The following is a 17,536-nucleotide window of genomic DNA, read 5'->3' on the forward strand; positions in this document are numbered from 1 at the left end:
AAAAGTCAACGTGCACACCCAGAAGTAAGTACAAAATAATTTTTTCAAGAGGGAGAGAGCCTTAGGAATTGTCCAGGTTGGGGAAGGCTCCGTGGGGCACCTGGGCTATCTTTTGAAGTAACTTCAGGAGTTTATGAGACATATATGGCATTCTATATATATGGGGGCACGGCCTGCCCTCAGGGAACTTCTTCTCCTGAGCCCTATTCTCCAGAGGCTCAGACTTAGGAGGGCCCTTAGAGGCGATCTCAGCCCACCCATACCCTGCAGGCCGGCAGGCAGCTTCTGCTTGAACTCTTCCACAAAGCGGGAGCCAAAGTAGCTCAATCCAATGAGAGGCAGCGACAATTTTTAGGCAGTTTATCAACCTCTCTGTAGCTGCCACCCATTGCTCCTGGTTCCGCCATCTAGGGTCAAGTGGAATAAGAAACAAGCATTTCCTTGGTCCTACCCCAGCCTTTGAAACAGCTGGAACTGGCCACCAGGTAACTTTCTCTCCTTCAGCCTAAGCATTCCTGGTGCTTTCAAATGGGAACTGAAGGGCCTTCCTCGTGCTAACTATCCCACAGCTGGTGCATGTTAAGTACCCAGTACTTAACGATACACGCCCCCTGGCTGGAGAGGTCTGACGTGATGCTGGCTGGTCAGACCTGGAGTTACTTCTGGGTGCCTCTTGCAGCCCTGGGGGCCAGTTCTGAGGGGAGACAGCAGCACCCTCAGCCACCCCAGGACTTGTGCCTTTTCTCTTCTAATCCTTTTGCTTGGTCCTCAGAAGGGTTTATCCAGGAGACAGAGTCTGGGTAAGTCTTGAAAGGAGCTGGTCATTGGAGGAAGCAAAATGGTGTAACAGCGGGTAGGGAGGTGCAGTAGGAAGAACACTGAACTTGGAGCACTGAGCTTGGGGTCAGTGCTGCTGCTAACTCCTTGTCTCTTAACCTCAGTTTCCTGATCTGTAAATGAGGTTGGACCAGAGAACTTAGTCTATGATGAACCAAGGGTGTACCTTAGCTGCCCAGAATCTGTACGAGGGAGCATTTCTCCTCATGCTGTTCCCAGCTTTCAAACTAAATATCTGGGATGTTCTCCCAGGTTTAAACTGTCCTTCTCTGACACTGTTACCTCCACAGCCTGAGTGTGCTTCCTAAGGCTTGGAACAATCGGCACTTTGTAAAAATGAGCCCCAACCAAATAACGAGAACTCAGCCTGCTGTGTCAGCAGGCCAATTAACAAGGCTAACCCAATTATCAGCTCTTTCAAAAGCAGAACCGAGTGAAAAGAACTTACAATACTGTGCTCTCAAGTGCCCATTAAATTGATCATAAACTCAAAGAATATTTCAAGCTACAAAAGGGGTTAGTTAAACTCTAAGTCCATCTTGGAGAGAGGAGACCCCAGGGAGCATGAATGGGCTGTCTAGAGGAGTGGGGGGATTAGTTTCTCCCCAAAGATGAGGGACTTCACTTTCATGCTCAATGAAGGAACTAGGGATAATTAACCCAGAGAAGGGAAGAATGAGCTTGGGACAAAATAGTTAACTTCCAGTCTCAGAAGGGCAGGTAGGGCAATTAAGTCAATAACTGATAAATATTTATTAAGTGCTTACTACAGTCATCCCTTCCACATGGGGTGGGGGGAGGGTTAAGGGCGTGGTGACCCCCATGATCTGGAAAATCTGCATAAAAATTTTGTCCCTCCCTTCCTACCAGAGAAGAAGTCTGGATTTTCTCTTTTTCTTTCATGGGGTTGTTATAAAATTGGGGTTATTTGGTCACAGGCTCTGGGTCATTGGCTGGCCTTCTCGTGTCATTTTCAGTTTCCACAAAACTCCCCTCAAATCCCATTTAATTTCTTAGGCTGTCCTGCTATATACCGAAACCTCCAAAGGTCCAATTTCTAAGGGATAACTATAAAAGCCAGGGCTGTGCTAAGCAGAGAAAAGGGAAAAAAAAAGAAAAGCAAAGAAAGGCAAAAGACAGTCCCTGTCCTCAAGGAGTTTCCATTCTAATGGGGGGAGATAACACATAAGAAATGGCAGAGAAGTTGGAGAGCATGGGGAGGGAAGGAGAAGACACCCAGCCATTAGCGTTATTTGTTTACATGTGGCTCTTGCTATGTGATTTTAAGAAGTGGTCCAAAGGCTTCCCCGGGAAGCCTGGGGAGTCCATGACCCATAAGAGGTTAAAAACTAAAGGAATCCCAAAGTGGGATGGGCTGGGTCAGAAAGTAGTTCCCCCTTCCAGGAGACTTTTGTTGTTTGTCCTTGTTCTTGAAGAGGACCCGTGGCATCAGGGAGATGTCATGACTTGCACTGAATTGGATATAAGTGAGGGAGGGCTGTGCAAGGTCACCAACCTCACTCCCTCCTCCAGAGCCATCTGGGTCCAGTGGCAAGATATACATTAGGACGACTGGAGATGGCCCTGGATGTTTAAGGCAACTGGGGTTAAGTGACTTGTCCAAGGTCAGTGTCTGAGTCACATTTGAATTCAGGCCCCAACTTCAGGGCCAGTGCTCTATCCACTGCACTGCCCAGAAGACCTTCAAAGTGAAACCAAATGACCTGTTTGTTAGGCTATGGAGAAAGGGATTCTGCCTGATTCTAGATGCCAACTCTCCCAACTCTTAAAATTGGGCTTCTTTCTTTCTTGCATTCCCTGGGGCCGATCTGGGTGATTTCTGTGTTTGATCTCTATCGAGATGGATTCAATGAGCTCCCAGGGCTGGGACAGCTCCGAGGCTGCTTTCAGTTAGTCCTCTAAAAAAGGGAAGCCCACCTTCTCCAGAAGATTGGCGACCCCCTTCAGAGGCTGCACAGTCCAGGGTCAGCTCTCGCGGTTGGCAACGTTTTCTTGCCATGGAGCCTAAATGTTTCTCTTTGTAGTTTCCAGCCCCTGTGGCCAGGCCTGCCTTGTGAGGGCAGAACCAGAGCAAACTTGCCTCCAAGTCCTGAAGCCTGCTGCTGTTCTCCAGCTTAAACCTTCGCATTTCCTTCATCCACTCCTGACGAGCCCTTCACCGTCTAAATTACCCTCCTCTCCACTCTCCAAACTCAATTGAAGCCTATGATCACTAGCTTTTCCAGCTTCCATATCATACTGCTGACTTACCTTGTGCTTTGGGCCACTAAAACCCACAGATCTTTTTCAGTCAAACTTTTCTGAAGTCTCGCCTCCCCCACACCTCTTATCTGGGAGGCTGATTGTTTGGACTCAAGTAAACAATTTTACATTGATCCTAAAGGAAATGAATTCCCCTATCAAACTATCAATATGCTTTCAGATCCTGACTTGGTCATCCCTTATCACTTGGTTATTCTCATTAGCCACGAAAAACTGGAAACTATTTCTATTCTTTTGTTTTGTTTTTGTTTGTTTTTGGTGAGGCAATTGGGGTTAAGTGACTTGCCCAGGGTCACACAGCTAGTAAGTGTCAAGTGTCTGAGGCTGGATTTGAACTCAGATCCTCCTGACTACAGGACCCGTGCTCTATCCACTGGGCCACTTAGCTGCCCCGTACTATTTCTATTCTTAAAACAAAAGCCAAAAACAAAAACATGGAAAAGCCATTCTCTCACCTTACCAGTGGCAAATGGAGGACCAGATCCAGGCCTATTAAAGGTCCTCCATTTCTCTTAGCAGTCAGGACTCACCTACCAGGTTTACCCAGGAAAAGATGCCACCAGGAGCAAGGATTTGGAGGAATGTGCACAGTGACTGGAGGAATGCATTGTTCCTTAGAAGCCCCATCCCCTCCCCCTCCCCCTGATTTGTCTGTTCTTCAGAAAAGGGCCTTTCAAAGGCAGATTCCTTGGATAAGTGCATGCTAAGGGGGTAGCTTGAAGAGGGGGCGGTTCTGAAGCCGAAGCACCTTAATGAAGCTCAGAAATGTGCAGATCCCAACTCCTGAAGATGCAATTAGTTGGGACTTAATGCACTGCAGAAGGATGAGTGGCAGGGCGATGGAACTTTATAACCACAATTTCCTGACTGGATGAACTCTTAAACTGAGAGCACTGAGCCCAACCCCCAGGCAATGGAACCTTTGAAAACCGAGTCCTGCTTGGGAGGGACCTTGGCCACAGGGACCTCGGAGGCCTTCCCAGTATCTCTGTGAGCCACAGCAAGTCCGACATCAATGTTTGCTTCTAATAAGAAACCTTCTAGTGACTGTGCACCAGAACAATAGCACGGGCAGTCTGAAATGATGACCCTCAAAGGGAAAAACACCCACGGCTGATGAAAAGGTTGCTTGGGAAGCACAAAGGAATCCTCCCAGAAATAGCATAAAACTCAAAGAAGCCCGGACAACCAAACAAGATAACGCACGCATCTACACACACACACACACACACACACACACACACACACACACACACACACACACACACACATATGCACATACACAGAATGAGTGTTTCATTGCCAATTTTACCTAGCTAGGAAGTACAATGTTTAAGAGTTTTGGACCTGGAGTCAGGAAGACCTGAGCTGAAAACAGCCTTAGACACCTACTAGCTGTATGACCTTGGGCAAGTCACTTCACCTCTGTCTGCCTCAGTTTCCTCATTGGTAAAATGGAGATGAGAACAGCACCAACTTCTCAGGGTTGTTGTGAGGATCAAATGAGAGTCTATTTGTAAAGTATTTAGCAAACTTTAAAGCACTCTATAAATGTTTTTACCATTATTATCTAGGAAATGGGAAAGTATAGAACTGGTAGGCTAAAGGTATAGTAGAAAGGGTGGACTACAGGGGCAGAATGAGCTTTGCTTAATTAGATTCCTATGCAGAGGAGAGTGTTATGGAAGAGTTGTTTGGAAGTGATAGGGTTGGAAAAAGAAATAAGTAAAATATGTGGTTTGTAAAAAGATGGTCATTGAATTGATTAGCTTTGCTTACCTGTTGTGGGGTTATTTTTTCCTGTTATATAAAAGGTATTACTGGGAAATAAATGCAGTTAAATAGACAATGCAAACTCTAGGTTCAAATCCTGGCCCTGCCACTTACTTATGATCTCAGGTAACCTTGGGCAAAATCACTTAGCCTCTTTGAGACTCAGTTTCCCCTTCTGTCAAAAATGCTCAGGATACCAGACGAAATGCTCTCTAAGGTCCCTTCAAGTTCTAAATCTATTATCTTGAAAATTTATTAATAAAACATTTTCATTTTTTTAAAAAAGAAGCTAACGTGCTGTATAACGTAGGTCAAGGTAAATGAGATAATAAGGGATGAATTCCATACAGTCCCCACTATTGTTCCAAGTCACAGATGAATAGCCTCTGAAGGTGCCATGGCTCTCTGTGTAAAGAGAGACCCATGTCTTTCCTTCTTCCCATCCCATCCTCCAACAACCCAGCCCTTGATTCTCATTCTGAAGGTGGTTGTGCATTTATTTATGTCTATTGCCTCAAGAGACAATCAGTTTTTGATTCTCCAAACTGCGGGCAATTTATAGCAAATTCTGAATGCCAGACTGCTCCCTTTGGCATCTGGAATCTTTACAGGCAGCCCTCCCCACCATGAGAGAGGGCACCCTCTGGGAACATAAACCAATTTTAATAGCTGTCTAAACAAAACACTATTATGGAGGTCAATCTGCTGGAAAGGAAAGGAAAATGGAACTTTTACAAGACTAAATAGATCTTATTTCTGGGTGATCCAGTGTTCGACACTATCTATACTTTGCTTCTTTCCATTAGTACAGATAATCGAGAATGGATCACACATCACTATTTATTCTTGGAACTTGAGAGTTATAAACCAAATGTCAATAAACAAAAGTATATTGGCAGCACAGAAACACATACCCAAACCAGCATATATTCATTCACTCATTCATTCATTCAACAAGAATGGATTAAGAACCTACTATGTGTCAGGCACTGTGCTAGGAAAGGAATAAGAAGGCAAAAATAAAATAGTTCCCACCCTCAAGAATTTATATTTTATTTGGGAATACATGAACCAAAAATAAAAATATAAAATAGTTACAGGGCAGTGTGGTATCTACTGAGGGAGAGCAAGCTGGGCTTCCTATAGGAGGGGGACACCTGGGCTGAGTTTTTAAGCTGGTCACTATAAAGTGATGTGGATGAGCCCCCATGGGGGACAGATCATACAAAGGCAGGCAAATAGAAGATGGAATGGAATGCACGAAAGATATCTTTGAGAACATATTGGGCCAGTCAAGGAACAACAACCCAGTGAGGTAGATCCTGGAGTGATCTGCCATTTCCTTTTCCAGCTCATTTGACAGATGAGAAAACAGAGACAAACAGCAGGTAAGTGACTTGTCCAGGGTCACCCAGTTAGTAAGAGTCCGTGGCAAACTTGAACTCAGGTCTTCCTGACTCCAGGGCAACTCACTGACCCATAGGGGATAATAATAGTTGTCAAGGGCAGTTGTAAGGATCAAATGAGATAATCTCTATAAATTACTCTGAAAACTCTAAAGCACTAAAGACTGTCAGTGTCCCCTGACACCGTGTGGGTATAGCCCCGTTATTATTAAAACCACCAGCCAACCCTTTGCCGCTGGGGACACCTACCTGGAGTTGGGAGGCAGGGAGCTGACCCAAGACAAACCTTGTATTTAAAAAAGACTTTGACTATTTCCAACGAATAGAAAATCGATGTGTCTTTCGCCGACCAATTAAGATTGAGTCTTAGATAAATACAATGTTAAGGGTACTAATGTTTTAAGCCATCCTGGGCTGTTCTGCTCTTATTCCATATACAATGTGGTTCACCACGGCGGCGGGCAAGGGGGCCAGGGCCAAGTTACCACCTCCTCTGGGCCCGAGCTTCCAGCTGAATAAACCAGCCCTGGCAGGGGAGGAAGTGCGCTATTGTCTCCATTTAAAGGGGCAGTTGGCCTAGTCCCCTTCCTTTACAACCAGCCAAGATCTGCTCTTCCCAGGGCCCTGACTGACAGATTGCTAAGGGGGCCTTTGGCCTCTCTCACTGGAAACCGATTCAGGGTTTAAAAGTTTAGAAAACGTTCATATTTAGGTGAAATGCAGGAGGATGGTTTTAGGACATGCTGAGCACATATTGGAATGTTATGGTCTAGGAGTTCTGGGTTCCAGTCCTGCCTCTGACACTTGCTGGCTGTGCTGTCCTGCCTAAGGCTCTCAGGCAACTCTGAGGCCTAGAAGGGACAGTCAAGTTGCTGGTTGGTCATAAAGGAGGAAGTTTCCACACCAGTAGCAGTCTACGAAGTTGAGACCATAGCTCAGGAAATTTTTTTAAAAATCAAAACAATTTCTAAACTATGTTAATATTTTGAAGAATAACTGATAGATCCTCATAGACCCAAATCCTATCCTCTGAGATAGTGATTATATCACCATTTTGTAGAAAAGGGGGAGGTGCAAGACTTTTTGTGATGCTTACATCACTAGCGTGCTTCAGAAGCAGGAAGCAAACCCCTCATACAACCATGGCCAAGGTCCATCTCTCTTACCGCTAAGATACTGTCTCAACAAGTGATGGGCTGTCTTCACTGTTATTTGACAGAGTTGTAGAAATCCTAGCTGTAGCAGTAAGATAATGGAATGAAATCCAAGGTATCAATATTGGCAAAAAGAAGACAAAACTAGCCTAATTTGAAAATGGCATGATGGTGTACTCGGAAAACCCCAGAGAATCAGTGAAGAAATTGAGGAGATTAATAACGGTGGTATGGTTTCAGAATACAAAAGTATTCCACAAAATCATTAGCATTTCTATATAGTACTCACAAACACCAGGGAGAAATGATGAGAAGAGAAATTCCATTCAAAATAATTACAAAAGTGGAGAATCACAGAAACTCACATTGGGAGGGCTCACAGAGGTGATACAGTCCAACCTATACCTATCCAGAAACCCCCAACAAATGGAAATAAGCCTTTGGTTGAAGACCTCTAGTAAGGGGAAGTCCATTATCTCCTGAGGTGGCTGATTCCACTAGTGAACAGATCTCATCAGAAAGTTCCTCTTCATAATGAGCTAAAATCTATCTTCCTGAAACTCCTCCCCCGTTGCTATGAGTAAAGTGTTGTGCTAACTGTTAGTGACACAAAGACAAAATGGAAAAAAAAACCCAAAAACAAAAAGAATCTCAACTCTCAAGAAGTGTATATTATTGACAAAAAAGGAAAATAATAAATGTTGGAGAAGCTGTGGAAAAATTGGAACACTAATGCATTGTTGGTGGAGCTGTGAACTGATCCAACCATTCTGGAGAGCAATTTGGAATTATGCCCAAAGGGCTATAAAGCTGTGCATACCCTTTGATCCAGCAATACCACTTTTGGGTCTTTTTCCTAAGGAGATCATAGAAAAGGGAAAAAGACCCACATGTTCAAAAATATTTATAGCTGCTCTTTTTGTGGTGGCAAGGAATTGGAAACTGAGGGGTTGACCATCAGCTGGGGGATGGCTGAACAAGTTGTGGTATATGAATGTAATGGAATTCTATTGTGCTGCAAGAAACAATGAGCAGGAGAAGTTCAGAGAAACCTGGAAGGACTTGCATGAACTGATGATGAGTGAGATAAGCAGAACCAGAACATTATATACAGTATCATCAACATTATGTGTTGATCAACTGTGATAGACTGGATTCTTCTCACCAATACAATAGTACAAGAAAGTTCTGGGGGACTCATGATGGAAAAGGCTCTCCAAATCCAGAAAAAAAAAGAACTATGGAATATGAATGCTGATTGAACCATACTATTTATTTTGTTTTTGGTGCTATTGTTTTTCTATTTTGAGGTTTTTCCTTATTGCTCCGATTCTTCTCTTATAGCATGACTGATGCAGAAATATGTTTAATGTTGTCATGTATATGTATATGTATATGTATATGTATATGTATATGTATATGTATATGTATATGTATATATAACCTATATCCGATTGCCTGCTGTCTGGGGGAGGGTGAAAGGAAGGGGAGGGGAGGGAGGGAGAAAAATTTGGAAATCTTATGTAAACAAATGCCTAAAGCTATCTCTATATGTAACTGGAAAATAATAAAATGCTTTTATTTTAAAAAAGAAGTGTATATTATACTAGAGGATATGACTTGTAAATATGAAATAGGAGGGTCAGGGAAAAGGTAGAAAAGAGCCCAAGGCAAGAGATGGAATGGGGAGTTCAGAGAACAGTAAGTAGGTCACATGTCTAGCAAGAAGAATAAAAGGAGAGTTCAGCCCAACTGTAAAGGGCTTTCACTGAAAAGCAGAGGTGTTTGTTTCTTGCCTAAAGTAAATGGGTACCATTGGTTTTTCTTGGGCAGAGGAGAAGCATTGGGAAATAACACTGATAACTGTGTGGAAGACATATTGAGAGAGAATGACTGGGATCCAATAGTATGTGAGTGGAGAAAGGGTCACATGTGGGAGATATTGTGGAAGTCAAATTGATCCCACTTGGCAACTGATTGGTAATAGAGGTTGAGAAGAGGAGCTGAGGATGCTGGTGTGGAGATGACGAACCTGGATGACTGCAAGTATGGCGGCACTCTTGAGAAAACTATGTGGCACACCCACTGGGCAAACTTTCTAAGTAAAATATCCAGGGGGAGAGGAAGGGGGAAAGAAAGCTTAATGAAAGGAAAGGGTAGCATTTAAGTCAGAAAAATCAAAAGTTTGCAGTCAGTTTGTTTGATTTAAATACCATAAATGGGGAAGAAAGTAGTAGGATGTAAATTAAAAATAAGCCTTCAAACAAAATTCATCCTTGCCCTGGGTCATTTCAGAAAGGCCCAAAATAGCCTGGAAGGGGAATTCTTTCCTTACCCGATAGTTATTCATGATCTCAGTTAGCCAAGGCTTCACCGACTTGAACCAATCTGTCCACATATGTTTCTCAACTTCAGAACCATCGTGAAAAGTCAGGTTGCCCACGTGGATGGCTTTTCTCACTTCTGGCAGTGACAGAAAGTCTCCAAAGTATTTTTCTTCTTCTGGTTCCTGAATATAAAAAAGTCATAGGAAGAAAGACACTGGGACATGATGAGAAGTAGTGAACTGACTTCTGTGAAAGATTGTTCTCTTCTCTAAATAATAATAATACCCCAAATATTAACTAACTGCTTACTATATCCAAGGCATTCTGTTAGGCAGAGGGCATACAAAAAGAAAAATGACAGTCTATGCCCTCAAGGGCATTACTTATTACACATAAGTAATATAAGTATATATGCAAAATAAGCAAAAGATAATTGGTGGGGGAGACACTTGGGGCAGCTGGGTGATGCAGTGGATAGAGCTCTTGGGCCTGAAGTCAGGAAAAGTCCTCTTCCTGAATTCAAATCTGGCCTCAGCCATGTCCTAGCTGTATGACCTTGGGCAAGTCACTTAACACTGTTTGCCTCATCTATAAAATATGCTGGAGAAGGAAATGGCAAATCCCTCCAGTATCTTTGCCAAGAAAACCCCAAAAAGGGTCACGACTAAAATGACTAAACAACAACAGGGGGAGACACCAAGTGCAGCTGGGAGGAGGGAGCAATGAGGAAAGGGCCTTATACTGGAGGTGATATCTGAGTTCAGCTTGGAGGAAAGGAAGGGATTCTAATAGGTCAAAATGGGGAAGAAAGGCATTCCAGGTGGAAGGGACACTTATGTAAAGACTCAGTGTTGGGTGTTGGGGTGTCCTTTGAGAGAGACACCAAGAAGACCAGCTTGCCTGGACCTTAGCATGCAGGGAAAGAAATGGTGCATATTAAGTCTGGACAGGCACTGAGTGCAAAAGAGAGGATGCAAGCCCAAGCAGGCCCCTCCTGATTCCATCTCCAGCATGCTCTCCAATAAACTACCTTTGCTAAAAAGTCTAAATGTGCAAAATGACTTATTTGTAGCTTTAGCAATGGGGGAAGTAATTACCTGACACTGTAAGAAGTTAAAATAATTAGAACATCCTGTAGAATTCTGGAAGTAGGAGGGATAACTTGTTAAGTCGCCATTCAGCAGGTTATCAAAAATCTAGGAAGGGAAAAAAGAAAAATCATTGAGGCATCCAGGCAATATCCCCACATAGGTGTTCATCCAGCAGGTCGGAAGGACAAACTATCCTTACATTAATGTGTCATGATGGGTGGTAGCAGGCCTCAGTGTCTGGGAGACTAAAGTCAAGTCCTCCTGCTGTATGCACTGACCGTGTGATCCTGGGTAAGTCATTTAACTTCTTTTGAAGGCTCTGGGTTATAGAGGAGACACTGGTCTGCTAGCACTCAGTGCCACTGACAATCCATGTCCTCTCTCAACCCAAACCCAGCAGATCCTTTTACCATTGGCTCAGTGCCAATGCAAGTCAAAAACAAGCCTCCAGTGAATCACATCCTTAGTGAGAAAGGTATCCTGAAAAGGCGCAGCCTATTCCATAGACATAACAGAAGCCTAAGCAATGTGCAAATGTGGTTACAGTCCCTACTTTCTTTAAACCTTGTGGCAGGGGACAGAGGGGGTCAGTCAAAATTTCTTTTTTTTTTTTTGGTGAGGCAATTGGGGTTAAGTGACTTGCCCAAGGTCACACAGCTAGTAAGTATTAGGTGTCTGAGGCCGGATTCGAACTCAGGTCCTCCCGATTCCAGGGCCAGTGCTCTATCCACTACGCCACCCAGCTGCCCCTAAAAATTCTTATTTTTAATATTATTGAAACCCCCAAGGAACTTCTTGGAACAAGCCAGGTATCTTATTGGCTGATCTGTTTAATTGGGCAGCTAGGTGGCACAGAGGACGGAGCACTGGGAAGACTCATCTTCCCAAGTTCAAATCTGGGCTGAGACATTTCCTAGTGGTGTGACTGGGGACAAGTCACTTAACCCTGTTTGCCTCAGTTTCCTCTTCTGTAAAATGAATTGGAGAAGGAAATGGAAAACCACTCCAGTATCTTTGCCAAGAAAACCCCAAATGAGGGCATGAAGAGTCGGACACAACTCAACAACAACAAAATGAATTTCATGCAGACATGACTTTCCTAGGATTATAGATTTAGAGCTAGACGGACCTCAGAATCATCTAGTCTGTTTAGGGCTAAAATTCTAGCTAAACTGTCTAAAATATCTAATGAGTGGTCGCCAATAAATTATAAGCTTTAGCAAGAGTTAGACTTTTAAGCATTTATTAAGGAGAACAAGAATTTGGTTAAGAGAGAGAAAAAGGCCTAGATTCCTATCTATTAAAGCGAGAGCACATTTCTAGCTCCGCTCTCCACCAGAGTCCAAAGGAAAGAGCCTGAGACTGAGCGCCAGTCTCTTCCTTCCTCCTCCTACTAGCCCGCGTCACTTCCTGACGCCAAAGAAAAGACTCCTGGTCTTGCCCTCAAAGACCTTCGCTTCATGGGCGGAACTCTTCTACAGTAAGTCTCCAGCAGGTGGCGTCATTCCAATCGTTACAAGTCCAACCCCCTTATTTTAGAGATCGAGCACCATAGATCTAGAAACAGAAGGAGCCAAAGAGACCTTCTAGTCCAACCCTAGTGAAAATGGGGAAACGGAGCCCAGAGAGGACACGTAACTTACACAAAATTACCCAAGTGGCAAAGTTAAGACGAGAATCCAGACCCAAAGACCCCAGATCCAGTGCTTTTTCTACCCTCCTAGGCCGCTTCTCACCTTTGTGCTTAATAACATTTCTTTGTTCTTACACTGATATGAAGCTCTAAAATTTTGAGTCTCCCAGAATACCTTAGCCAGTAAGCTGATGGGCTCCAGATATCAGAGCAGCTCCCTCCTCACTTTCCATAAGCCACGCCACAAAATCAGGTTTGTGACTTTATGGACATACCTGATACTCTAACAGGAAGGAGTCTTCTAGCTACAGTGCCCAATGGTCAAAGGCCCCACAGACATTCTTTGGTGACCTCAGCTTTACTCGAGTTTCTGTGAGATGTGATATACAATGTACTTGAAACTTAAGAGTTTCAGGTTTTCCTGCTATAGCCCATTTATAGAACTGGAGATAAGTGTGTGTTACCCACCTTTTTCCCAAGGCATCTGACATCAGCTACTTGTGTCTCAATGGAACTGACCCATTGAAACATGACATTTTGTGCCATGCCAAGAGTACCTTGGGTTTTAGTCATCAGGCCCAACAAGGCTAAGCCTATTATGTAGAGAAGTCTGGATAAGGTGGTCCTTCCCATGGGGACCCCATGAAAATTCTTGAAATTCAGTCCTAGTCTCACTAACTAATGTTAATGTGTTTAAGGTAATAGAACCTCCAAATTATCATATATTGATCTGCTTACATGTTGTGTTTTCCTTTCTCTCCCAAATACAATGAAATCTCCCTGAGGGCAGGCAGCTGTTTTTTGTTCTATCTTTTTATTCTATTTTTAGATTCTATCTTTATATCTTTAGTGCTTTACCCCCAGTAGGTGCTTAATAAATGCCCACTCTATAGGACTGGATTGGATTATAGGAAGCTTGCTCTAAAAGGAACAGTTACAAGACAACCTATTTTTTCATAGACATTTGATTCATATTCTTACTCTTCATACAGTAATAATCATATGCCTAAAATACTTTTCTCTTTGAATTTAAATAAATCTCAAAGGTCATTCGCATTGTTAAAAACTAGCTGATATCTTGAATTGGATTTTTAAAATAATGATAAGCAAGTATGGAGACAGATCTCTGTGTCAAGGCCATGTCTGCTACATTTTATTTATTTATTTTTTTTGCAGGGCAATGAGGGTTAAGTGACTTGCCCAGGGTCACACAGCTAGTAAGTGTCAAGTGTCTAAGGCTGGATCTGAACTCAGGTCCTCCTGAATCCAGGGCTGGTGCTTTATCAACTGCGCCACCTAGCCGCCCCCATGTCTGTTACATTTTTAAGTGTCTTTGTTAATGACATTGTGACATGTGACATTTGTTACCAACGAGCATCCTACCTAAGGCTGGATCTTTGTTAGCTCTTCCAATGTTCTAAAGTACATGCGCCCAGTTCTGAGCCTCCCAGAGATAGGCTATGCCTTGGGGGGCACACAAAGCATTAAGAGGGGTCAAAATTGCTTATTCAGCAAAGACCTAATGCTCTCAGCATTCCAAGGCCAAAAGAACATGGACAGTACTTTTCTTCATTGGGATTTCCTCTCTGTGGTGTCAAGGGTGTCATTGAATGAGAAAGGCCTCATGCCCCCTTCCCCTTTGCTTCTCCATGACCCCTACTCTGCTCAGCTGTTTTTGATTATTTAGGGGCAGTTCAGGGCCCTCAGGCACATACTTCAAAGGCCTTCCTCCAATTCTCCTCCTTGATGTACTTGATGGTCTCAGCACATTGTTTCTGGAAGTATTTTTTCTGCTTCTCATCTAACAAACCAATGTGGTACAGGAATCCCGCATAGCCTCCTATGATCTGATGCAGCGGGAAGACAACACCGCATTAAAAAAAAAAAAAAGTCATGAGGATGGTATCGGGTGAAATAATTTTTCTCAATGTTAGATCAAATTAGCAACATCAACCAAGAATAACAATTTAAATCTCTCTCTCTCTCTCTCTCTCTCTCTCTCTCTCTCTCTCTCTCTCTCTCTCTCTCACACACACACACACACACACACATTTATTTCAGCAGCTTGATGCCATGAAACATTTGGCAAAAATTAAAGGTATAAAGGCATTAGAACATCAACTGGGAAATATTAATTCCTTTTATCAAGTAAACACTGTAACTTCAGAAAAGCATTCCATGTAATTAAAGAGGATTTCCCTTCGTATTGAGGCACAATAGAAAGGACAAAGGGGGGGGGGGGAGGAAAGGCAAAACTTACAGTTTCTGGATCAGAAAAGCCATCCCCAATAGCAACACCTTTCAAGTTGATCTTGACCTTGGCTGTGGGATTGAGCAGATGTATGTAATAGGTGATGGCAGGCACATATTTCCCTGCATAAGACTAGAGAGAATGGGCATTACAATGGAGGGCATATTTAGAAATGTTGACAGTCTAAAGAGAGTAATAAATGATATTTACAGTACTGATAGGACAGATAATTAGTCAATGGACAGATAATGGGATAGATAGTAGGACAGACAATTACCAATGAAAAAATGAACTTTCTTTTCCATAGAAAGTTCTACCTAGAAAGGGAAACCATATTCTATTATAATTTATCAATAGGAGGTAAGCTTCTTGAGGGCAGGCACCATTCCCTTTCTGTATTTGTTTCTTCAGCATCTAGCAGAGAGTAGCTTCTCAAGCCTGGAGAGTATTTAGACCAAGCACTCATTTTACAGATGAGGGGAAATGCCCAAGGGAACTTAGAGGGAAGATCTGGGCTAACTTTTCCCCTTTGTGCCCCATGAAATGTCAATCCCTAGGGCACCAATTCAAGCCTTCATAAATCCTTGATCAAAGAGTGAACATTCAAATTTTCTTCCAGAATTAGACAACATAAAACCAATCACTCTAATTATCTGACCAAATGGACTTTTCTCTATTAAACGCATACACTGCTGATGGGTTTATTCATTTTACTGAATGTCGCTTTTCCCACTTTCTTTTTTGCTTTTTGTTACAAGGGATTTGTCACTGAGTAAGGAAGGAAGAAGAGATGCATCTAAAAATAAAAAGAAGTAAAAACAGCTATAAAATAGAATTTAATTTAAATATATATGTATGTATGTGTACACACATATACACAGGTACTACTACTCTGTAAATGTCTTTGACTTTCTATCACTGGGTGCTAGATTTGGAATCACATGAGATGGGTTCGAATCCTGTCTCTGATATTTACTATCTGTGTGACTTTGGGCAAGTCAGCTCCCTTCTCAGATCCTTAGCTTCCTAGCTGTAAAATGGGGGTAATAATACTTATACTATCTTCGTTGTGAGGAAAGCATACAAGAAATACATTACCATACAGTGTCCTGTACACAGAAGGTATTTAATAAATGCTGAACAAATGAATAATATCTTCTTAGCATTTGGCCAGGGGTGGGAGTGGGGGCCTGATTTCAAACTACACTCATAACAGAAAGAAACCAAAGCAAAGTTCCCTTTAAATCACAACTGTGAATCCAGATGAGTTCTCCTTATGCCTTCACTGATGAATTATTTGAGCTCCAACAATATGGCCGGCAGCTGTCCAAGGAAAACCATGATCTCGGTGGCTTAATGTCAACCATCTGATGGGGCTTTGTGTTCCTGAGTGCCGCCAATAGCATCAAAGCCACTATCAAGGAGATGTTGAGAAGTGTGACTGACTAGAGACCGGATCAACAGTCACAGGAGCCAGGACCCAGGGCTGGGAGCTAGCATCCCGTCCAAGGCCCTCAAGGGAGAGAGGAGGAAACTGAGGCCCAGAGAACACATGACAAATGTTAGAGGTAGGACTCGGACCTGGGTCCTGAATTCAATCCAATGCTCTTTCCATGGTACCCCACTGACTTCCAGAGCACCATCATGCTCAGGAGCTTGGCTGGGTAAGTAGTTTTATCCATCGTCCACAAAACTGAGCTCTAGCTTACTACTAACAAAAGGTCACAATGAACAATTCCCTATCAATCAATAAGCATTTATTGATCACCTATGTGCCAGACACTTCTGAACAGGGGAAAAAGGAAGCAGCAGCAAAGGGAGGCCAAGTGTAATCTCCTTAGTTCAGTTTTCTTATTGGAGGATCAATATCCCAATTATGACAAGAAAGAGCCCAGCTTCCCACTAACGGAAGCCAACACGAGTCCAGGTCCCTGCCCCCTTCTACTCCAAGCTCCTTATTCTCAAGGGGTGGGTTTCATCTCCTTGTTTTGCTATCACTGTGAGACACTTACTATGTGATGTCTGGAATGGCCCAACAGTAATGGAAGTCATGTTAACAGCATACTGTACTTGTAAAAATATTCTTGGGAGGATGTAATGCCCTGTTAATTATCCAGATGTGAAAAGGCACAATGAAAATGAACTTAAAAAAACTTGTCATTGTGGGCACTGCCTGACTCTCCTGTCTTACATGTTTCAACAAAATCCATGTCAAGCTTATTAGCCCCCCGCCACCCTGGTGCTTTTTCAGAAGAGGGGGTTTCATGTCTGGAGCAAGAGTCAATCAACCCCCTCCAGAAAAAAAAAGAGAAAGAAAGAAAAGCCGGTGTCAGAGAATAAGACTATAATGGATGCAGTCTCCTCTTACAGGAATTTCACATATGTTAGCAGTTACTCCAAGTCTGCTACATTTCTTAGTGAGGTTTAAAAGGGGGAAAAAAAATCAGAAAGGAGAAGCGGATACAATTCCCCCCCCCCTCCATTCTCCTCCTTTCTCATTAGGTTTCGTAAGGGAAGACATTCACTGCCCAGTCACACGTCCCTGAATGGTGGGGACATTTGTGTGTCCCTAGAGAGCCGCATGTCTGTTGTCACTGGGCCTTAGCACCTGAGACCACCTGGGCCGGTGCAAAAGGGTGATTCAAATTCTCAGGACCCTGAGAATCTGGGGTGTGACCCATTGTTTTGCTTGTCCAGATACCGCTGTGAACCCTTGTTCAAAAGGAGCCAGAGGAGCTGGGAAGAGGGCATCCCCCCACTTCGAGCCATCACTTCTCTTGC

At 43.2% G+C, this 17,536-nt stretch overlaps 1 protein-coding gene across 2 annotated transcripts in view; it reads right to left on the reverse strand.

The window, feature by feature from the left end:
• Positions 1 to 17,536, reverse strand: part of CPVL (carboxypeptidase vitellogenic like) — a 117,842-nt gene that overhangs the window by 39,669 nt on the left and 60,637 nt on the right. For both annotated transcript variants that reach the window (XM_043968887.1, XM_043968886.1), the window contains exons 8-11: positions 14,765 to 14,887; positions 14,220 to 14,351; positions 10,878 to 10,976; positions 9,789 to 9,962 (exon numbers count right to left, since the gene is read on the reverse strand). In XM_043968887.1, coding sequence (XP_043824822.1) covers positions 9,789 to 9,962; positions 10,878 to 10,976; positions 14,220 to 14,351; positions 14,765 to 14,887 — 528 coding nt within the window. The remainder of the gene's footprint in view (positions 1 to 9,788; positions 9,963 to 10,877; positions 10,977 to 14,219; positions 14,352 to 14,764; positions 14,888 to 17,536) is intronic.

The sequence above is a fragment of the Dromiciops gliroides genome, chromosome 5, assembly GCF_019393635.1.
Source record: "Dromiciops gliroides isolate mDroGli1 chromosome 5, mDroGli1.pri, whole genome shotgun sequence".
NCBI lineage: Eukaryota > Metazoa > Chordata > Mammalia > Microbiotheria > Microbiotheriidae > Dromiciops > Dromiciops gliroides.